This window comes from Schistocerca americana, chromosome 1, assembly GCF_021461395.2.
Source record: "Schistocerca americana isolate TAMUIC-IGC-003095 chromosome 1, iqSchAmer2.1, whole genome shotgun sequence".
Taxonomy (NCBI): Eukaryota; Metazoa; Arthropoda; class Insecta; order Orthoptera; family Acrididae; genus Schistocerca; species Schistocerca americana.
In genome coordinates this window covers 600645040-600669003 of record NC_060119.1, presented here as the reverse complement: position 1 = coordinate 600669003, position 23964 = coordinate 600645040, and the positions used below count along the sequence as shown (strand labels likewise).

Genomic DNA, 23964 nt, shown 5'->3' with positions numbered 1-23964 from the left:
ATCCTTTTCATCAACCATGCGACTTTGACACTGCCATTTAGCCCTGATTTCGGGGAAGGACTATAGTGCTAAGCTATTTAATTTCACTTCGTCATTACAAATTTGTGAACTGAATCTATATATACACATCTGCATTCCACATCTTTTCTAATCATGACGTGGCTTTGTGACGTGTCCATTTTAGTCGTGATATTTTTCTGATATTCTATTATCTCTTTCGAGTTTGAAAAAGTGTATTTTGGGCTTCATATTTATTTTGATATAGTTTACTCCCGCAATTGAGCACTTGAACCAGTCCATACGTACTTAAGTCTGCCAAGTAGCGATATGGGTCTTCAACGTTCTCTCCCATTCCAAAAATTTTTCTTTTCTTTTCTGTCCTAGTTGGCTGCCTTTTCTAGATCAGTTATGTATCGTGGTTTGCGCTTGACTGTTTTTAGTTTTAGTTTCATGTCTCTGTTGCTCAGCATCGTCTTTTCGTTCTTTCTGTTTTGAATTTTCTGCTTTGTTATATTTGACTTTCCTAAATCATTCTACACTCCTGGAAATGGAAAAAAGAACACATTGACACCGGTGTGTCAGACCCACCATACTTGCTCCGGACACTGCGAGAGGGCTGTACAAGCAATGATCACACGCACGGCACAGCGGACACACCAGGAACCGCGGTGTTGGCCGTCGAATGGCGCTAGCTGCGCAGCATTTGTGCACCGCCGCCGTCAGTGTCAGCCAGTTTGCCGTGGCATACGGAGCTCCATCGCAGTCTTTAACACTGGTAGCATGCCGCGACAGCGTGGACGTGAACCGTATGTGCAGTTGACGGACTTTGAGCGAGGGCGTATAGTGGGCATGCGGGAGGCCGGGTGGACGTACCGCCGAATTGCTCAACACGTGGGGCGTGAGGTCTCCACAGTACATCGATGTTGTCGCCAGTGGTCGGCGGAAGGTGCACGTGCCCGTCGACCTGGGACCGGACCGCAGCGACGCACGGATGCACTCCAAGACCGTAGGATCCTACGCAGTGCCGTAGGGGACCGCACCGCCACTTCCCAGCAAATTAGGGACACTGTTGCTCCTGGGGTATCGGCGAGGACCATTCGCAACCGTCTCCATGAAGCTGGGCTACGGTCCCGCACACCGTTAGGCCGTCTTCCGCTCACGCCCCAACATCGTGCAGCCCGCCTCCAGTGGTGTCGCGACAGGCGTGAATGGAGGGACGAATGGAGACGTGTCGTCTTCAGCGATGAGAGTCGCTTCTGCCTTGGTGCCAATGATGGTCGTATGCGTGTTTGGCGCCGTGCAGGTGAGCGCCACAATCAGGACTGCATACGACCGAGGCACACAGGGCCAACACCCGGCATCATGGTGTGGGGAGCGATCTCCTACACTGGCCGTACACCACTGGTGATCGTCGAGGGGACACTGAAAAGTGCACGGTACATCCAAACCGTCATCGAACCCATCGTTCTACCATTCCTAGACCGACAAGGGAACTTGCAGTTCCAACAGGACAATGCACGTCCGCATGTATCCCGTGCCACCCAACGTGCTCTAGAAGGTGTAAGTCAAGTACCCTGGCCAGCACGATCTCCGGATCTGTCCCCCATTGAGCATGTTTGGGACTGGATGAAGCGTCGTCTCACGCGGTCTGCACGTCCAGCACGAATGCTGGTCCATCTGAGGCGCCAGGTGGAAATGGCATGGCAAGCCGTTCCACAGGACTACATCCAGCATCTCTACGATCGTCTCCATGGGAGAATAGCAGCCTGCATTGCTGCGAAAGGTGGATATACACTGTACTAGTGCCGACATTGTGCATGCTCTGTTGCCTGTGTCTATGTGCCTGTGGTTCTGTGAGTGTGATCATGTGATGTATCTGACCCCAGGAATGTGTCAATAAAGTTTCCCCTTCCTGGGACAATGAATTCACGGTGTTCTTATTTCAATTTCCAGGAGTGTAGACGTCTTTGAACGAGTTGTTCTGGGTTTTACTTTTCGAAATTTACTAGAAAAATTGTTTCTGTATTTTCGATTTTGTTAGGCTTGATATATGGCAGATAGAGCAATCTTCATATTCGTATTGTATCTATTAGTGATACACTTTCCACCTACACTATTTTGAAAGGCAGCAATCGCCACTGGCCATATGTTTTATGTTTTTCGTTGATAACTGTTCTGATGGTTCCTTCGTCTGTCTTCTGTAGCTTACCTATTGCTGATTTGGTGTTCGAATTAAATAGTGCTTCGTTTGCATATTTGCTTCAACGAGAAGCTGTGTTTGAATATGGCATTCATTCACAAAGATTTTTCTTCTAGGTTGGCTAGATGTCCCGTTAACCTTGTTCCAATTTATTGGTTCTACTCACTTTTCGGATCCTAATTAGAGTGGCATGTTATGTTTTGACCTAGATATTTACAGTCTTAATTTCGTTGTTACTGTGCAGAGAAAAGGTGGTGGTTCAACCTAGAAGGTTGACATCACTTCAGTTGTCTCGAACAAAATTTGGAAACCAACTATTCTTGCTATTTTCTCAAATACTGAAGTTTAGACTCTTTCTCATTATTTTGCATTAGTGTAACATCCTCTGGCAATTGTTAGTAATTAAGTTTATTATTTTTGTCGAACTTTGTGTATTATACCTATTCCATACATTTCTTAGCTTAATCGTAAATATTCTTGGAAGATTACCTTGTTACTTATGCCCATATATGTATGTGTGTACTTTCTTGTACATAATTATAGATTTTAACCTTCACTGAAGCAATAAAAATGTGAATTGGGTAATAAAATTTTAACACTAGATTATGCCAGTTGTTCCCATCCTAATTACAGAAAATTCAGTCAAGATGTCATTGTGAACTTCTTGTAAATATACCCTCTCTTCATCATCAGGATTTTCTAAGGGATGTGTAACAAATGATTGATCAAAAAAATATTATGGTGACAGCCATGTTATTCCTAACTGGTTTTTATTTAAAACTTTTTCTTGCTTCTAGTAGACTGTCAGGATTAGTACTCCCCCAACTGCACTGCAGAATACGTTTGTATCAGAAAATAATAATGTCCTAAATTTTGTTGTATTTATTCTTTTGTACATTTTCTCATTATTTCCTGGCCTATTACAGTTTTATTGCCCCACCTCTTCCATAAGATTAAGTGAACATGCACTGGACTTACCAAAGAATTAATACAGCATCAATAAAGAAATTACCTAACTTAGACCTGAAACAAAATATTTTGGCATTTGTAGTGCTCCTCTAAGTCACTTAGGACTGGATGCAGCTTGCTTCTTGGCATTTTAGTCTGTGGGCACTACTGTTACTGGTTCCATAAGCGACTACATTTTGCAGTGCAATGCAAAGAATGGTACAAAATTCAACACACTATGCCATTAGGTCATGTTAAGATTTAGCTCTTAAATGAATCAAGCATATTTTTCAATTACAAACAAATGTTTGTCATAAGAAAATTATACTGTCTTGACATTTCCAATACAAATAATTTACATTACACTTGATCTTAAATGATGCTGCAATTTAATAGGAACAGAGACCTTGAAGAGTAATTCCTACACAACAAACAACGATTGACTCCGAGACAGTGAGTGTTCAATTTTTTCTCAGTGAACAGAGGGACAAATGGAGATATATGGGAAGCTTACACTTTAAAGCAAATGTGTCTGACTCAGTGTCATACAATTTTTCATGAAATAAATTTATGTTATCTGATGGATGTAAGTTAATGTTTATATTGGTACAAGTAAGAGACGGCAGCTACAGTAATTCATTTTGGAATTTGTAATTGACAGTCATAATAGCAAGTCTTTTAGATGCCTCCCTTTATCTATCGCTGCCACAGAGGTATAGAATCAAAATGAAAGCCAAGGTACAAATTTGAGCTAAACTAGCATGTATAACACAAGAAGTTTTGTGAATAATTTTATAAGCATTATGAGCAATCTTAACTACATGGGGTATGGAATCAGGAAACACTATGGATCTGATGTCTTCTTCATATACTACTAATAATATAAACCAAGCTGCAAATTTTTAGGCTGGCATGTATATGTCATATTAGCTAACTAATTAGCATTTTGTAGTGCTGACCACAGTACAGACGAAATGTTTGAGATAAAATTTATAAATGGACTTAAGTATCAGGAAATAATGATGCATATGATCGTCTAGTGTTCCAAGAGCCAAAATTTACTTAAAACTGAGTTTTTTTCCTGCACTGGAACTTCCATATGTATAAAAGCAGAGTTCCCATTTTGTTGGAAACTCCAGTTAAACTGTACATTCAGCATCTCGCCCTATAGGAGTATTACTATATGACAACCCTTTAACAACATACAGGTCCTTCAGGGATGGTGTGAAGAGCAGTGTTAGTTAGTGTTTTAAGAAATGTATTTTAACTACATTATACTCCATTGAATCCCTGTTGCAATGCTACACAGTCATGAAGCTGGTTGCACTAGGATATTTTACACACACACACACACATGCACACACACAGATATATATATATATATATATATATATATATATATATATATATATATATATATATGTGTGTGTGTGTGTGTGTGTGTGTGTGTGTGTGTGTGTGTGTGTGCGTGCGTGCACCAGCATCACATTGATCTGCTTCAAATATAATGTGATTGTACAACACAATAACTGCAAAGCATGAGTCACTGTTGGGAGGGGTGAGGGAGGGGGGGAAAAGCAGAAAGCAGGGCATATTCCATGGGCTATTTACAAGATCCATTGACAAAATATGAAAACATTGAGGCTAAATCACAATCACAGGGCAGAAACGATACTTCCCAAAACACTCTCATTTGAGTCCAGCATAATGCCCTGCGTCTTCAAAATCAGTTGTGATCGATGCATTCATTTGAGCCTGAAGTTTTCTGGTTTTGGTGTGGACCACATCCAATCTTTTTCAGCTTAAAACTGTAGAGAAAGACATGCTCTCGAAATACAGGTATATTTTCAGACTGAGGAAGAAGACACTTCAAAATAATTTTTGACATCACTCATTTTGGAAAAGATTTTTATTTGTCTTCTGAAGTTTCAAATGACATTTATATACAAAACAAACATATTTACACAGACATGGCTGTGAACATACTGGTTCTGCAAATGTTTGTTGTTTCAATATGCACATCAGTAGGTGGTGTTCATAAAATTAAATACTTCAAACTACTGTTTCATTTCAAAGTGTTGTGTGTTTTTAACATTTAAATATAACACCACTAACTTGTTCACTGTTAATTTTAATTGTAACAAGTTCAATAAAGAAAGATGCCTGGATGCATTAAATTCTTGTATTCCAAGCCAGCCTGGAAAAACTTTTCGATCAAGTCACTTTATTACACTTTCAAGGAACATATAGTTTCACATTTTCATCCCTAGTAATATTCAATAGTTATAGAAAAAGCTAAATTTAATGGGAATATTTCTGTGTATTGCTTTTCAATTAAGGCAAGGCATGTATAAGAGAGACTGTACAATGCTTGATTTACAAATTTTATATTACACGCCCCAAGAAATTATATTAAAGCGAAGTTGTACAACTACATTTTATATTCTTAGACGTACAGTTACACTGACAAGTGCATAACGTTTCAAAGCTCTCCACTTGTTACACAAGGTCCTAACTGTGATGAATACTCAAACAAAATGACCATGTTAACAAAGAAATGTGTAGGTTGCTACTATGAAGATAGGACTGCTACATTAAATGCACTGCATGTGCTATAGATTTCATCATTTATTAGTTTTTCACCTTTATTGGATCTTATGTACCCTCATACTTTACAAAAAAATTTGGTGATCATTTACACAGCAACTAAGTTACCAATCTAAGGACTGACTATATTTTATTAAAACTGAAAGAAATTATGTCCAAATTGTCCAGAAATTGAAATTTACATTTTCTGAACTCAGAATGAAACACGTACACACAGGTGCTGACTTGTTACACTGACAATATTAATTAACCATTTGTATTTTGAAACAAATTTTGTGATAAGATCAGTAAGAAATTACAGTCACCTAAAATGGCAGAAAGATTTGGAACTAGCATTCCATCAACAGCGAGGTCATTAGGTAGAGAAAAAGCTTGTCTAAGACCAGGTAGTGAAGCAAGTCTAAAATGCCTTACTCAAAGAGACCATCTCTGCATTATGATTAACATATTCTAGTACCTTAACCAGTGCAGTAACCCATTTGAAATTTACTATCTACAGACTCAGGATTTTGTTTAATTTGGTGTCAGCAATGCTTCATTTTCCTTAAAATGGAAAGTCAATGTATGACTGGCCTTAGTGCACACTCTCAGCGTAACTGGTTGCTGCAGTTTTGGAACATTCACACTTTATTTTTTACTAAAAACTGAAAGATATTAGTGCCAATACAGCAATAATAACCATTTTACAGCTATTTATACAGCAGCTACCATAGAAAGACAAATATCAAAATATAGTAATATGGACACGAGCTAAAGGAACTAAACATTGCCAACCAGGACGAAATTACAACCACAACTCAATTTGACTTGATTATTTGTAATAAATAATTGTTCTAGTCCACTTTAAAAATAATCACTCAATCTAGGAGAAATATAACAAAAATCATTAAAGCACAGAAAGGATAGTGATCAAACAATATAGAAAAGAAGGAAGGAAATTGTCTTGTTTGAAAAAAGATGAGAGGCACATATATCCACATGGTGATAAGTATGAGGATGTTGTACACAGACTGCTCCATTTCTGACTCAGTAGGTTTTCATAAACAGTTAAATGAAATGCAAGAAAGAAAAATTATAGCTTTCATTAATGAACTATGCAGTGCTTCTTGTAAATCTATTAAGAATTTATCACAACCTTTTAATACTAGATAACATCTGTTCCTGGAGCTTTCCATACCCCATGAAGGCTTCTTTTTTGCACTGTCATGTTTACCTCAATAGCTGTTTAACTTGAATATCAGAGAGTTATACATGTATGAAGAAGATGTGAATAGTCGGAATGAAGAAAATATCATTGAAATTACATGTATATATTATTTTTGCACAAAAATGTAGAAAAAATGATAAGTATCGTATCACTGCACCTGATTTTCAGGTGTAATATCATTTGATATATATTATTCTTTTGTATCTCTTTAATGAAGGTATAAAATTACAGCAGATCCTTTAGACATTGTGGCCTGCTAATGGGCCGCTCCTGTTACATGCCTTTAGAGGTGCATGATAACAGCTATTTAAATTTCTATGTGGAAGATATACATTTTATGGACTAGTCTAAAACTTTCCATACTTGCGTATTACACATACACAACAACATTCATTTTCAAATTCACATACTCACACAAAAGTGCATTGTAGTGACTTTCCATTCATCACAAAATCCTCATCAAACTCTGTAATACAAAATATTTCAAATTCAGGTTTTTGGAAGAATACATCAACATAACTTTTAATTTCGATAAAACATCCTACTTATTTACATATAACCATTTCAGTATAAAGTTCCATAGCAAAAGTTTACTTGCCTCTGATATAATTAGTCGTTTTGTGTACTTTATGCACAATTTCCCTGCTCAGACAGGGTCCATTTACTTATTGGGAAACACTCCAGTTAACGTTCAGTAAATAACACATTTTGCGTTGGAAAGAAAAATACCTGTCGTTGCTCACAAGGAACGTTGCATTTTTGATTCACATGTTATTCTTTAAATTTAATGAACTTACAACACTCTCACACCTGCTACTGTAAAGCCTTTCCACACACTTTACATGCCACCATGACGCATCTAAATCTTGTATGTTGCCAGTTACGTTATAAGACATCATATTTCACGGATTTAGTTGGTGGTTCGTAATTAATTTGTCCCTGTACAATAACTAATGCTGATGTTCGTCATTTGCAAAGTTTATAGGTCGCTATCTCGCTTTTATTTCTTCCTACTTCAGCAATATTTGGGACACACAATTCACACATGTTACCTAAGTTAGAATATTAAATATCACATCGTATTTATTCTCTTAGAATACTTTACACTGTATTATGTACTTGCATTTAACTTTCAGCAAACATTATTTTATTGGAATCCATTCAACGAGATGTTTCTCAGGGCGCCACTAAGACATTATCGTTTGCTATCAACTTTACAGCAGTTATCCTAAGGATTGAATTTTTAGTGTACTTGCTTACACGAAGAACAGTGTATGTAATAACTTTTCTTGCACAGCAAAATGTGTGATGTGGTAGGATAATTAGCACCGCTCGATCTCAGTGCATACCTTAGTAACAACGAATGTCCATAACAAGCGGTAGCAACTTAGGCGTTTTCCAGAAATGAAAACCACGTGAAACGACTTGTACAAAAATACAGATCAAATTCGTAACCTCTTACTTCTACGTCAGATCACTTAACAAGAGTCATTAAGTATTATGTGGCTTGTTATTTTATGCTCTCTTAGCATCTGATCACAGTGAAAGAAGTTAAACGTGAAGGATATCCTTGTGCATTATGGACGTAATCATCATTCATATTTGTATGCTCAATAGCTGGCGCAGTCTTCGAAATTTATTGTTACTGAATATCCTCCGGACGAAGTGCTTGTAGTGGTGAATACTTCCACGTAAGGGTGGCACTGTCACAGCTCACCGTACAGCTTAATTCGTCCACACCTCTTATTCAACGTTATTTTTACCCGCATCGTAGATCACTGAACGATTCGGTTCCAGTGTTACACAAAAAGCACGCCAGCGATTTGCTGCAAATAGGAGATCGCGGCGATACCAGATTAGAGGTCAGGTCGACGTTACGTCGCCTGGACGACCGTAGTGTCAGTCGGAGCAGCGACGTCAGTTGGGTGGGCAGCTAGCCTGTCAGCTTCGAGGCGATTACTTGCGGAACGAGGAGACGCGGCTCAGCTCGTGCACGACGTCGTAGTGTCCGCCCAGCGGGTGGCACACGTCCCTGTGGAAGTGCCGCCTCGGCGGGGGAGGCGGCAGCTCCCTGCCGGGGGCGGCGGAGGCGGCGGCGGCAGCGGCGGCGGCGGCGCGGTGCGCGGCGGCCACTGCGGCGGCGGGCGCGGGGGCGGGCACGAAGAAGACGCCCGCCCGGGGGCCCGGGGGTGGCGCCCCCGGCTGGCCTGCCCCCGGCCCGAACAGCTCTAGCTACAGCTCCGTCACCGGGATCGGCTTCAGCTGGTGCGCACCGCCCGCCACCGTCGGAGGTTGGTGCAGCCCCCTCACCATGTACTCGTCGTCCGACGAGAAGGTCTTCTGGTACTCGTGCTCCTTGGCCTGGCGCTTCTTCTTGAAGCGGTGCTCCTTGAGCGCGGCGCAGAGGCGGCGCCGGTAGTGGCAGGCGAGCCCGACGAGCACGGCGACGAGCGCCAGGCAGCCGCCGCCCACCGCCCCCAGCAGCGCCTGCCTCCGGCTGGCCGGCAGCGCGCAGCCTAGGTCGTCCGCCGTCAGCTGGCGCAGGTGGCGATCCCGCAGGTGCGCGGGCGAGGCGCACGTCACCTGCAGACACCGCAATCATCATGTAAGCTAAGCACAACTTGCGAGCTCTATGATTTGACATCGAACACAACGGAGAAGAACTATCACACTGTTCGTCTTAGACTGCAACCTCTTGTATAAAATGCATTATCCTGACTGATTCAAATGGCTCTCAGCACTATGGGACTTAACATCTGTGGTCATCAGTCCCCTACAACTTAGAACTACTTAAACCTAACTAATCTAAGGACATCACACACATCCACGCCCGAGGCAGGATTCGAACCTGCGACCGTAGCAGCAGCGTGGTTCCCGACTGAAGCGCCTAGAACCGCTCCGCCACTCAGACCGGCTAATGTCCTGACTGACTCACCCACTCATCGACTTATCAGCCCAAACCACTAACAATAGAAACATGGAATTTGCAGAGGGTGTATGTCTCACACTGTAGTGTTGTTCAAGAAGGGATTTTCCAGCGCTAAGGGGTGACAAAGGGGAGGACGGTTTTTTTTTTTATTTTTTTTTTTTTAACACGTCGCTATTAAGGCAGTTTTGAACATACCTTCTAAAATCCATTTAGGTATGCATTATGTTTCACACTGTCAATCATTCCCTGTGTTTATTCCTATCCAACAATGTCTGGTTCTAGGCGCTACAGTCTGGAACCGCACGACCGCTACGGTCGCAGGTTCGAATCCTGCCTCGGGCATGGATGTGTGTAATGTCCTTAGGTTAATTAGGTTTAAGTAGTTCTAAGTTCTAGGGGACTGATGACCTCAGAAGTTAAGTCCCATAGTGCTCAGAGCCATTCGAACCATTTTTGAGCCCAACAATGTCTCTGTTCCTCAGCAATTGTCAACCAGTATACGTAGAAGTAATTTCGAGAGTATCGTAATGGATTGTTTAAAATATAGAGGGTACAACAAAAAGATACTAACAAAGTTGTAGAGGGTGTCTTGTTGGAAAAACTGGTTCAGGATAGGAAGCCATACACATAAGCGTCACCCAGCAACGCTACAGAGAGACATATTTATGAGGGCGAAGCTTGCCTCTAGACCAACCCTTCGGTAGCAAATGTGCGTTTGTAGGCTGACGCTGCGCTTGGCATTCTCTACGATGTTGCTATGACAGGCAAGGTCGCATCCGACACCATATAACGTCCGAAATACTGTCAGTTCCATCAAGAGAATACACCCTAGCAGAAAGGAATGAAAGAAGAATAGAGTTCAAAGTCCCGTCGACAGCGCGGTCATTAGGGACGGGGTACAAGCTCGCATTGCGAAAGGATTGGCAAGGAAATAGCCGGTGCTCTTTTTGAAAGGAACGATGCCGGTGTTTGCGTTGAGCGATTAAGGGAAATCACACATGACTGTGGTCCGTCAGCGTAAAAATTCCCTTGTTAGGACGTTACCTACCGACAAAGGTAACCGGGCAGTGAGGAAACTGAGGGATTGAAGTAGTAACTACTGAAACGCCCTCCTGTCCAAGCAAGTACCCACTGTGACTTCCATGTCGTGTCACACATGTGGATGGAACTCATTTCAGGGTGAATGAGGAGCTTATAACATTCATATCTGGTTACTTGGTAGAAATTTGAGGTACTCACTGGAGAAACATTGAAGGTTGTGTAGTGACCAAACGGGGGCATATCGAAACAAATGTGTGAACTGAGCAGACACTATAGTCTTCTAATACTATACTGAGACTTTTACACTTTTCCATGCTCGTTGTACATGAGCCGGCCGGGGTGCCCGAGCGGTTCTAGGCGCTACAGTCTGAAACCGTGCGACCGCTACGGTCGCAGGTTCGAATCGTGCCTCGGGCATGGATGTGTGTGATGGCCTTAGATTAGTTAGGTTTAAGTAGTTATAAGTTCTAGGGGACTGATGATCTCAGAAGTTATGTCCCATAGTGCTCAGAGCCATTTGAACCATTTTTTGTACATGAAACGAAAAATAACGACAAATGACGTTTCAAGAACATAATGATGAATTAAAGTCGAAAACAGATGTGTGCGTTTTTTTTTTTGGGGGGGGGGGGGGCGGGGTTTGTGCCGGACTGTATCGGTCCACATTCCTATTTCTAGCAGCACATTATACTATGAACAATCATTAATGTGACGTAACGATACAGTGTGCACCCGAAGATGCGAATTTGGCACGATACTGTTCTCTCATAATAATATATTTTCTAAATAATCATTTTCACCGATCTCGTCTTTTATTCATCACGACGTTCTGGACATTCGAGTGAGTTACCGAGCACAGTGTGTACACAAAAGAAGTTTCAGTTGTGAGAATACATAAATACGCAAAAGGGTCGCAATCCTAAAGTCAACTGACGCTTTATGGCCTCAAGTACATTGGCCTTCCTGGTATTGGTATTTGCTGCTTTATACGGTCCGTAGTCACCACTGACCGCTTTGAAGAAAACGTGCCGACTCTCTGCCGCTTTCCTTTCCGTCCCTTTCATTGTTCCAGCGGAAGCGGCATTCATTCCTTCCTTGAAACGACCGCAATCAGCTTACAAAGGAGAGCACATGAAAATGAATCTCCATTCAGGTGATAATGCAGGTAATTTAGTCAGCACTCCCAGCCGTGCGCCGGCGCGAGCTGAAGAGTGTCTGTGAATGAGGCGCAGCGCGGCCCGGCGGGCAGCCATTGAAATGCGGCGACGCCTTCGGCCGCCCAGACGCCGCCTGCGTGCGTCGCTTGTCAACGCGACGCCGCCTCGCCGATGCTTGACACATCATTTGTACCCCACGGACGAAGCCAAATACTCCAGCAGGACTACGTGGAAGCCCGGTGGGAGCGAAACTTCGAAACACAGTGTGCCAACCCCCTCCTCCCCTTCCAACACTCTCAGCATCACTTATTCGTCCGTGACCTGCAACTACTGCGCTGGAGGGAAGTCGCTACCGTGGTCTGAATAAGCATCGGTAATAACCTATCCGGCAGTGCCAGGTGACCTACTTGCTCTGGTGCCCGCCTTGACCACTAGTCTTCGATTCAGAAACAGTTTGGCAGGCGTCCGGACAACAGAAATCCGAGGGAGACGGCTGACTCAGTCATCGAAATGTTGTACGTAAAATGAAAACAAAAACTCGACAGAATACCCGGGATCAGACCATTGATGATTCAAAAATAATTATACCTGCGCTAATTAATTCAGATTTAGCAATCGCCACCCTAATGAAGATCCTCCCTTTTGTAGTGATTATGCCCCTGAACGGAGACCGGACATAAGAGTTACGTGGTGTATGTATGCCTAGTGTGTTTCCTATAATCTGGTCATCTGCTCCGTATGAGAGGAGGGGAGACCCAGCAAAATTAAAGTTCCTGATTCGCTCCTAATTTATCTGTCTAAGCGTAGAGACAATTATTCTTCACATTTCCATCCGGCTAGAGAGGCCGAGCGGTTCTAGGCGCTACAGTCTGAAACCGCGCGACCGCTACCGTTGCAGGTTCGAATCCTGGCTCGGGCATGGATGTGTGTGATGGCCTTAGGTTAGTTAGGTTTAATTAGTTCTAAGTTCTAGAGGACTGGTGACCTCAGCAGTTAAGTCCCATAGTGCTCAGAGCCATTTGAACTATTTTTTTCTTCACATTTCCTCGTTGGAGATTATTCTACCAATTTACTGGGGTAGGTGGTATGTAGCAAAAGCTGCCTTTTAGTTCGGAGAAATCTCAGTGTCTATGAGCCTACGAATATTAAAGAACGCCTAGCGTTGCCGGGAAACTACAGCGAACATTTTGTCTCTAGCGAAAGTTCTTCCCCATGACGTGTTCTACCACCCCTAGACAATTTGATGCAAAGACTTTGAAATATGCTGTATAACTGAGAAATTGTGTACTCAGTTTTGGTAGTATTAATATCATCTCTTTTGAGAACCGAAGTGAAAACTCTTTAGTCTCATGTAAATGTGTGGTGTCTGTTCTTTGGGACACGTCACAAAAAACCAACACCACTCGAAATCCGCAGCTGCGGTACATATTACGGAAACTGAAGGCGGTAGTTGGAGAAAGGAAAGGAAAGGGCAGGAATTAAGATACGTATCAGCTTCAATGGGACTTCATGCCGAATCACTGGCGACGAGTGGAAATGTGTACCGGACAGGGACTCAGACCCGGATCTCCTGTTTACTAGGCAGCTCCGTTAAACATTGCTCCATACGGACACGGTGTTTCTTGCAAAAATGCGCGGGTTACCTCAGCACGATCCCCGGCCGACTCACATGTCAGAAAGAACAGACATCATACATTCATATAACAGATTCGCCTACATGTGCAATGAATCGACAACTTTCAGCGCAGATACGCATTTAAGTTCGACCTCCGGCGGGATTCTAAAATTAGCGGGCATGGACGGGAGCTGCGGGCAGGTGGCGCTGGGTGGGGAATGTGAATCGGCCAGAAAGCGTGCCGAGATCGTCCGCGCATTTTGCGATAAGGCTGGCATCCATCTCACGCTAGCTGAGGAGAACCCTACGTCATAGTGACGTAACACTACGTCATCGTGACGTAAATAACCTATATCGACTACATGAGTGCGTATATCGATCTTTGCGGTTGTACCGATAACGTCGAAGCTAAATGTAAATACATGTGTACAAACGAAGTGACAGGAGTTATCTGTTACGCTCATCCCAGGTGAATTAATTATTAAGCTGTAATCCCAACAATTTGGGATGGTATTACGTGTTTCAGGAACAAAATGAATGTCTGAACGAAGGAGCCATAACGAAAGTAAAAAAAAAAAAAAAGCTTTTAGTCAATTTCTTTTAAAAAATCCGATGAATCGTGTCTAAATACTGTGGATAGAAACATGAAATAATTAATTACTAAGCTGCAATCCAAAGAATGTGGGATGTTATTGTGTGTTTCACAAACATTACGAATATCTGAATGAAGGAATCATAACTGTAACAAAAGTGTCTAGGCATTTTTTAGTCCGATTAATCGTGCATAAATCATGTGGATAAAAACGTGAAATAGGGAGAAATTAAAGTGTTTCGCATTTTTATAAAAGCCAGTGAATTGTATATAATTCATGTGGGCAGAAACGTTAAACTGAGAAACTGAAGTTGGAAGTAATTCCGAATGTTGCTGGAAATATTAAACCATCTAGTTCCATTCAAATTTGCCTTCATCTTGTAAATCAACTAAGAACAATGAACAGCGCAGACTCAAGACGCACCCAACAGTCGATGTATACAGAATGCACACAACAGTCGATAGGACAGCTCATGAAACTCATGATAACGCGTGCCTACGTCGCGTTGACGTAGGGCTCTCCTCACCTAGCGTGAAATGAATGCTACCCTTGGGATAAACACTGTGTCCGTGTGGCGCAGTGATCAAGACAACTGCCCAGTAAGCAGGGGATCACGGGTTCGAATCCCAGTCCAGCACACACTTTCACTCGTCTCCACTGATTTTGCGTGAAGTCCTGATCCAGCTCATGTCATATTCTTCTTTCCTTTCCTTTCTCCACCTTCAATTTCCTTAATCTTCCCTTTTCGCAAGTAAAAAGATAGAAACAATCTGTTCCATAAATCACGGTTATTCAGCACTTTTAAATGGATTTAATATTAAATTTCATCAGTGCAATCAGTATGGAGTTTACTATAATGTGAATTAATACCTGTGTGAACGAAACAAATAACAAAGTCGCTAGCATATGGTCAGTGGATAAGTACGAAACTGAAGGGAAGGGCCTGTGTTGTTCTGAAGTACTATGAAATGTTCCTTCGGATATCCTAACGGTTCGGCGACAGCTCGCGCTAAGCGAGAAATCCGGGTACGAGTCCCATTCCTGCACTAATTTTCATTATACAGCTGATAGTTGTCCATATTCGCAGCTTCAAATGTATTTCATTTATTTCTTAACATCATTTGTCGCCTGTTACTTACAAGGAAAATACCCCATCACACCCCCTCTCAGATTTAGAGGTGAGATGGCCCGGTGGATAGCACGTCATGACCTGAACACAGATAAAACGTGAAAACAGTATTAAGGTTACTGAACTGTGAAAAAAGAAGAAAAATAGAAACACTGAACGGCCCAAGTTCAAGATGTGCAACGTCAGGCGAAGATGAGTTCCCGCGTCGTCTTAGATATGAGGTCACGGTGCTGGACTGTGAAGGGCGAGACATGTGCTCAGCTCTTCCTTGTGCCCCATACATTTTTTTCAAAAAATTATAAACTGTCCGTCCAGTCATTTACACTTCTGTACGCTGAATTCAAATTTGTGTCTGTGCCGTGCTGTAACGTCCGTTTGCAACAGCGAGTTATTAGAAAGGGGCCTCCAGAAGTACGTACCTCTTATTTGTTCCACGCAAGTACCACATGTCACGACTCTTGTGATCCGCTTTCGAAGTTTTTATCTGCAGTTCCTTTGTTGTAACATAGTTGACACCAGTTTATTTGTTTTTTTTTTTAATTTCTGTGAGAGATGTACGCCGCATCTCGCCCGCCCCCACTATTCATCACCTTTACTTGCGGCGGTAATACATTCTTAACACATGACTCATATTCTATAACCAGGCTACAGAAGGAGAACAGGTATGTCAAAGACCTAACAGAAAGTTCATAATTTTGTGAAAAGAAAATGGAGCGCGAGAGAGTTTTAAACACGGATCTCCCGCTTTACTGTCCAACACTTTGCCCACACAACCGCGACGCGGAAATTTTTGCAATTTGTTCGATGTTGCACAGCTTGAGCATAGACCGTTCACTGTTTCTATATTGCTTCTTTTTTCGCAGTTCTTCCCGTTTTCATGTTTGACCTGTGTTCAGATTTTCATAGGCTCTCCACTGGGTCATTTTACCACAAGATCTGAGGGGGAATGCGACGGGGAATTTCCCTTGGTAGAACATTCATGCATGTACGAAGCGACATTACATCGTACTTTGTAACGACACAGGCACTGCCATGTCGTATCGTAGTAAACAGCTTCTGTATGGAACCTCATTCTTCTGACGTCACAACGATCACCCCATAAGGTTTACGACGCGTATCCGACTCAAAATTCACGGGATCGATATTTAATTCAGAATTGAGCATTTTTCATCGTCGTATGTGTGATCTGTAAAAGTAAATGGTGTAAAGAGACCGTTACGGTTGTCGCTTACGTACTCGGAGTAATGTAAACGCTGTTCAGTAAAAGCGCCGCTGGCGTGGTTACCAAAACATGTGGCATTATTCAGATTTTCTATTTGTATTCTTTTTTACATATCGAAATTGGTAGACATAGTATGGTTCAAATAGCTCTAAGCTCTATGGGACTTAACAACTGAGGTCATCAGTCCCCTAGACTTAGATCTACTTAAACCTAACTAACCTAAGGACAACATACACATCCATGCCCGAAGCAGGAGTCGAACCTGCGACCGTAACAGCAGCGCGGTTCCGGACTGAGGCGCCTAGAACGGCTCGGTCACAGCGGCCGGCGGTAGACATAGTAGGGTTAATAATGTAATGAATAACGAATAACAACAAAGTAGGAAAAGAAACTTCTCAAACGATTTCGATGCGTAAGGAATTACAATTTTAACCCTGGTTGCCATACAATAGCTCTTATACTAACTCCGTTACATGTTCTCGCTTTCCTTCAAACAATTACATGGATGGTAACTGTCATGTAAACATTCGAAGCAAATATATTCGCGTGACCAAGATCATGTAAAGAATGTAGTCCTAACGCAACTACATTGTTCCTTCCGAAGATTTTTCGGAGAATAGTCTTGATTTACGTTTAAAAATATTTGCTTTTCTGGAATTATTTTTGAAGCATACCATACATCCGATAATTTTTCACGAAAAACTGGTGCTGAAAACTGATCATGAACAATGCTATGAAACATTGCTGCATCCACGCAGTTGTGCATTTTCCGTTGGCTTTCCAATAGCACAGTGAAATTTTGAAACCTCCAAATAAAGTTCTGTACCGAGTCTCACTGTAAACAAGCATCGCGCATTCGGCTGTCTGTGGTCCCTCGTGACGAATTCGCAGCAGTATTACTTGGAACTGTTTTCATAGAATGCTTAATATTCAATTGCTTACTAATACATGTCGTTTGAACAATTTATTCGCCTTCCTTGTTATTATTTATTAATGATTATCTTATTAACCCTCCTGTGCCTACCACTTATGATACTGATAAAATATAAATAAAAAACTGCAGAACCTATTTGAGATTACAACACCGGTTCTCCGTTCCCTAGTCAGATGCCTTAGAGCTACGCCGCATTTACTGAACAGTGCTTACATTACTCCGGATACCTAAGCGGCAGACGTAACAGTTTCCTTCCTGGATGTGCTAGAAAATACGCGTCTGCGCACCCCACATACGACGATGAAAAAAGCTGTTTTCAGTTATTTATCGATCCCATTAACTGTGGGCCGTTTATGCGCTATGAATTTTGTGCGAAGGTTTTCTCAAAAACGTGAGGTTTGACCCAGAATGTCTTACAGTCTCTCATTCTAAGTTGAACAAGTGACCTGTCAAAAATGAGCTGAATCGGCTGGCTGTCTCTGAAGATTTACCCTTGAAAGTGGAATTCATCGCCTACGAAACACAGTATTCCGACTCTATGTAAACCGAAGTGATGAAAAAAAATGAGGGCCAAATGCGGCTTTCTAAATATCACAACAGGAGATAATACAGATGAAGGGAGTCAATGAGGGTCAAATGTAGCTTTCTAAATAATACCAAAGGAGACGATCTACAGTTGAAGGAGACCCACAAAGTAGCGGAAGCAGATTCGCGTAAACAATTTAACAATTCTTAATATGGAAATGAGGAATGCTTGTACAAAGCTGTACGTCTGTATTCGTACTGAACTGTGTGACAATGAAGGCTGAACCACGGGAAATTAGGGGAAAGACAACGCCGAAATATTTTAAATATACTTTTGGCGATGGACGTTAGGAAATAAGTGGACAGATACACAGTGATATTATCACATATCGGGAAGAGCAGGCGTGGGAACACGTCTAAAGAACAAGAATGAATCTTTCACTGTATGGCGGAATATGAGCTGTTTTGATACTTCCTGGATAATTCCTACGCTGTGCAGGAGCGAACTTTCACCGACTGAACTATCCCAACACTATTTACGACCAGCCATCAATGCTTAGCGTCTGCCAGTACTTCACTCCTACCTTCCAAACTTCACATAAATTCTCCTGCTTACACTGTGGGAATAGACTCCATGGAGAAAGAGTATTGCGGACCACTCTCTCAATCACACCGTAGTGGTAATGTTACTTATAATCCGTCTTGATTGCAATTTTTTTTTTTATTCATATGACCGGTTTCGGTTCATTCAGAACGCATATGACGCAGCATGTGAAAGATGCTGGATTTGGACGGGTTACTCCTGTAACTGAAATATCAGATCTGAAGAAACCGGTCATATGAATAAAAAAAAAATTGCACTCAAGACGGATTATAAGCAACATTATACAATCACTGATTGCTGCTATCCCATCAGATATTATGTCTGTTATTGCACAGCCTAGTGGATTGTTAACAGAAAGAACCTTACGCTTTGCAGAGAGGTTTGCATTATTCTGTACTTTCCTGGCAGGCCACAACCGTTTGCCGAACGTCAAGTCAGAACCTTACAACTGTCGGGGAATGTTCTTATTGACCGAGCTCTCTAGACATGATTCACGAACCCGCTCGCCGTCTCCGCCCATGGCTGTTTTAATTTTCCAGTAAGTTTCGAAACAGCGCACATTACACCGCTGAATGAAAGATTCATTCGAACGCTCGTCCGCCAATGTGTGAAGGAGAGTTACGGTGATAGGAGAGAGGTACTGGTGCATGTATACCTGTGAGAGCGAATTCCGGGTACTGCCTGGACAGTTCAGTGGATAAGACCATTGACTACAAGCTGAAGGGTCCAACTCCGGCAAAAAAGCCTTAATCTGATGATGATGTATGGCTTGTGGAGCGCTCAACTGCGCGGTCATCAGCGCCCGTACGAAGTCCCAATTTTACACAGTCCAATTTTATTACACAGTTAAATCTAGCCACACTCACAAATGATGATGATGAAATGACGAGGCCAACACAAATAGCCGGCCGGTGTGGGCGAGCGGTTCTAGGCGGTTCAATCTGGAACCGCGCGACTGCTACGGTCACGGGTTCGAATCCTGCCTCGGGCATGGATGTGAGTGATGTCCTTAGGTTAGTTCGGTTTAAGTAGTTCTAAGATCTAGGGGACTGATGACCTCAAATGTTAAGTCCCATAGTGCTCAGAGCCATTTGAACAACGCAAATACCCAGTCCCCGTGCTGAGAAAATCCCCAACCCGGCCGGGAGTCGAACCCGGGACCCCGTGATCAAGAGGCAGCAACGCCAGCCCCTAGACCACGAGCTGCGGACAAGCCTTAATCTGCAAAGAACTCCCAGTACTAGGGAAGTTAGATACCCGATGTAAGGGCAGGTAGTGGGAACTGTGCAAAATCACTCAGTAACAAGTTAATTGTCTTCAGAACGTTTATTACAAGAGGAATCAGTCTATGACAGACATGGGATGAGCAAAACCATCAAAAAAACCTAAAACAGAAAACATTTCTGTGCCTAATATGTTATAGGAAACTCGTTGGCATTCAAAACAGCTTTCAGTCGTCTTGGAATAGATAAATGCAGGTCCAGTATTATTTTCAAGGAAATCTTGCAATATTCTTCCCACAAAATAGTGGCAAGTTCATGTAACGATTATAGGAGTGGTTTGCGATCGTGCACCCTTGTCTCCAAAGTAGACCGCAAAGCCTCAATAATAATGACATCTTGTGACTGTGGTGGACAGTGGACATTTGACAGTTCATCCTTGTTCATCCTTGAGGTCACAAAACCAATTCTGGACAGTGCGAGTTCTGGAACAAAGTATCATCATTGGGGATATACATTGTACCATGGCGTGGACCTGAGCAAATATGTCACGTAATCCTTGGTAAAAGTCAGACCCTGGAGATTAATCATGGAGCTCATAGAATACCACCACATAGCTGCCCAAATGAGGATCGAACTTGCAGCATGTTCCATTCTTGGGACGTAAACTCGGCCAGATCTATGAAACAAGACTGATCCGACTACATGACTGGCGGTTTGAGGCGCCACGTTACGGATTGCGCGTCCCCTCCTGCCGGAGGTTCGAGTCCTCCTTCGGGCATGGGTGTGTGTGTGTGTGTGTGTCGTTCTTAATGTAAGTAGGCTGTTTAGGTTTTTATGTTGGTAACGCCACGTAGCGCTGTACATGAAAATCACTGAGTGTGCTGTGTGAAGTCTGTGGCTGTTTGACATTGTTGGAATAGTCGCTATTGTAGTGTTGGGCAGTTGGATGTGAACAGCGTGTAGCGTTGCACAGTTGGAGGTGAGCCGCCAGCACTGGTGGATGTGGGGAGTGAGATGGTGGAGTTTTGAGAGCGGATGATCTGGACGTGTGTCCATTAGAGAGAGTAAATTTGTAAGAATGGATGTCATGAACTGATATATATATTATGACATTTGAACACTATTAAGGTAAATACATTGTTTGTTCTCTATCAAAATCTTTCATTTGCTAATTATGCCTGCCAGTATTTAGTGCCTTCCGTAGTTAGAATTTTTTATTTAGCTGGCAGTATTAGCGCTCGCTGTATTGCAGTAGTTCGAGTAACGAAGATTTTTGTGAAGTAAGTGATTCATGAAAGGTATAGGTTATTGTTAGATCAGGGCCATTCTTTTGTAGGGATTATTGAAAGTCAGATTGCGTTGCGCTAAAAATATTGTGTGTCAGTTTAGCGATGATCAGAATAAGTAAAGAGAGAAATGTCTGAGTACGTTCAGTTTTGCTCAGCTGTTTGAAAATCAAATAACGTAAGGGGTTTATCAGCACAATCATTTATAAATTTTTCTAAGGGGAGGTTTCATTAGAATCAGTTAGTTTAAGTTGTGTGTAAGTCTAGGAACCTATGACCTCAGCAGTTTGGGCACTTAGGAATTCACACACATTTGAACATTTTTGCCTCTTGAAGCAACAAACAAGTGGGCTGCCGTGCTTACAGAAACACACACCATACGAGCACCAACAATTTTGCCAAGTTCGAAATCAGTCAGCTCTAACATAAAGCATTCAAAAGCGCACAGCGCACAGTTTTGTCAACGAGTGACACTTGCAACATACTGAAGACATTTCACAGGTGCTGCTCGTGGTCAGATACAACAACGCAACCTGTAGGCTTTGCAAGCATCTGCCGTCCTGGGTGGCCGAGCGGTTTTAGCCGCTACAGTCTGGAACCGCGCGACCGCTGCGGTCGCAGGTTCGAATTCTGCCTCGTGCACGGATATGTGTCATGTCCTTAGGTTAGGTTTAAGTAGTTCTAAGTTCTAGGGGGCTGATGACCTCAGAAGTTCAGTCCCGTAGTGCTCAGAGCCTTTTTTTTTTTTCAAGCATCTGTAGTTACGTTCAAGCTCGTATTTATCGCGGTGTTTCCACGTTTTTGTCCAGCCTCTGTACAAAGCAAACTGTTGAGAACATTGGCTGCAGAAAATTTGTAGAGATGGATAGATGATCTTAAGATAAGAAGATGGTGGGCAGCATCAAACCAATCTAATATAATGACGACGGAACACACATTCGCGGCTTGATATTCGCTGCGAAAGTGGTCCCCGATTTATAATCTGATAGGTGGTGTCAGTCCCTTTCGTTATGTCTCTCTCTTTCCCCTATTACAGATATTTTACATGTCTTTTTTTATTTTTGGTCCCCTGTGTAATTGTAAACTCAAATAAACATCAGTGTGCTGTTTTCGTTTCACATGAGCTCTAATACATTACAATAGCTGCTGCTTATGAAGCAACGATAGTCCACCTCATGTCGAGAGGTTTCAAACCCAAGAGTCACTACTCCTTAGGTGTCTCTTGCACTCGAGGAAAAAAGGAAAGGAAGGGGTTGTGAATTCTCAGGAATATTCGTGACAGGCGAGGCCACAAAGAAACGGCAGCGAAATCCCGCCTTCGCTAGCAAGCAACATTCTATCGGTGCGCTTTACGGGAGACATCCTAAGTTTGGAACGCAGCAAAGTTTGTAACATAAAAAACCAGCAGTTGGTGGTCGAAGAAGAGGGAGGCCACGAGAAGGGAAACCAAGTTGCGTGGCGCAAACTTGGTTCCTATCCGTTCAACGAGCCGCCCCGAGTCTTCCCAGCCTGCAAGCTCCCCGAAGCGCGCATGAATGCTGAGCCACGCCCCCACCCCAACCCCCGTCCCAACCCCCGCCCAACCCCCTTCTCGACCTTCTTCAACTCGCGTCTCTTCCCACCACGCGGCAAGTAGCGCCTTTCTCACCCTTGCGCGTATCACTGATCGCAAGAATCTGCTTTGCTAAAGTGAAACCTTAGCCACTGTTCGATACTTTGGCGTCCATAGCAAATGAAATGTTGATCCTAACATACCTGATCTCGCTAGGAAATCCTTTTCGCAATTTTCTGCCTGTTTTCTGCTGTTTGTTCTATACAGGACAATCATTTTTTTCTTATCTTTGCAACTGTTACGAAGAAATCACTGCGTACCCGAAGTAGACAAAAGGAAATAGAGCAATGTTTCACATGCTACATTAATTCCTTGCCTATCCTGCGTTACAAAAGACCAGTCAATATTACGTTATACAAGAACAGATAACACAGTGTCTCTTTCGAACCAATACAGTATTGTTCATATTACGGACAAACACGTTATTGCTATAGGGAATCGGATGCACCATGGAACCCAGTTTCAGATTATCAATAAGCATAATGAGATTTTCACTCTGCAGCGGAGTGTGCGCTGACATGAAACTTCCTGGCAGATTAAAACTGTGTGCCGCACCGAGACTCGAAACCGAGTTCGAGTCTCGGTCCGGCAGATAGTTTTAATCTGCTAGGAAGTTTCATCAATAAGCATGTTTGTACACTATCAATCGCGAAAATTACCATGTGCTGTGGGAATGGCCAGAATTAATCTAAATTCAGAACATGCATAGAACACTGAACGTGCCACATATATTGACGTTGCAGAGACATAAGCTAAGCAGTGTCCTCTTTTGTGTATGTAATATGGTCAGTATTATATCATTTAGTTACTTAACACTCGCACTTCCAGTTTCCTAAGACACAACGTATTAAGTTGGGTATTTAAGCGTAGACACCAAGCAGTAGCCAATTTACAGTCCTCTTCTTAAACTCTGGAATTGTTATGGGTATATTAAAATAGCATTACGGCTCAGACCAACGGTGACGAAGTTGTAAATAATTACTCACGTCTCGCAAGTACAAGAGACGTGGGAAACATCATGAAACTAATTTCTCAAATAGTACCGCAGGGAAGGTTCTCCACTTAAATATCCATGTACATATATACTCCGCGAACAGATAGAACTCAAGACGTCGCTCATAACGGAACTAAA

The 23964-nt window shown here is 42.6% G+C and overlaps 1 protein-coding gene across 2 annotated transcripts in view; it reads right to left on the bottom strand.

Annotated features, from left to right (window-relative positions):
* Nucleotides 1-9096: 9096 nt before the first annotated feature.
* LOC124607035 (leucine-rich repeat-containing protein 4-like) overlaps nucleotides 9097-23964 on the bottom strand; it is a 1293164-nt gene continuing 1278296 nt past the window's right edge. For both annotated transcript variants that reach the window (XM_047139208.1, XM_047139217.1), the window contains one exon: nucleotides 9097-9545. In XM_047139208.1, coding sequence (XP_046995164.1) covers nucleotides 9195-9545 — 351 coding nt within the window. In that variant the 3' untranslated portion in view covers nucleotides 9097-9194. The remainder of the gene's footprint in view (nucleotides 9546-23964) is intronic.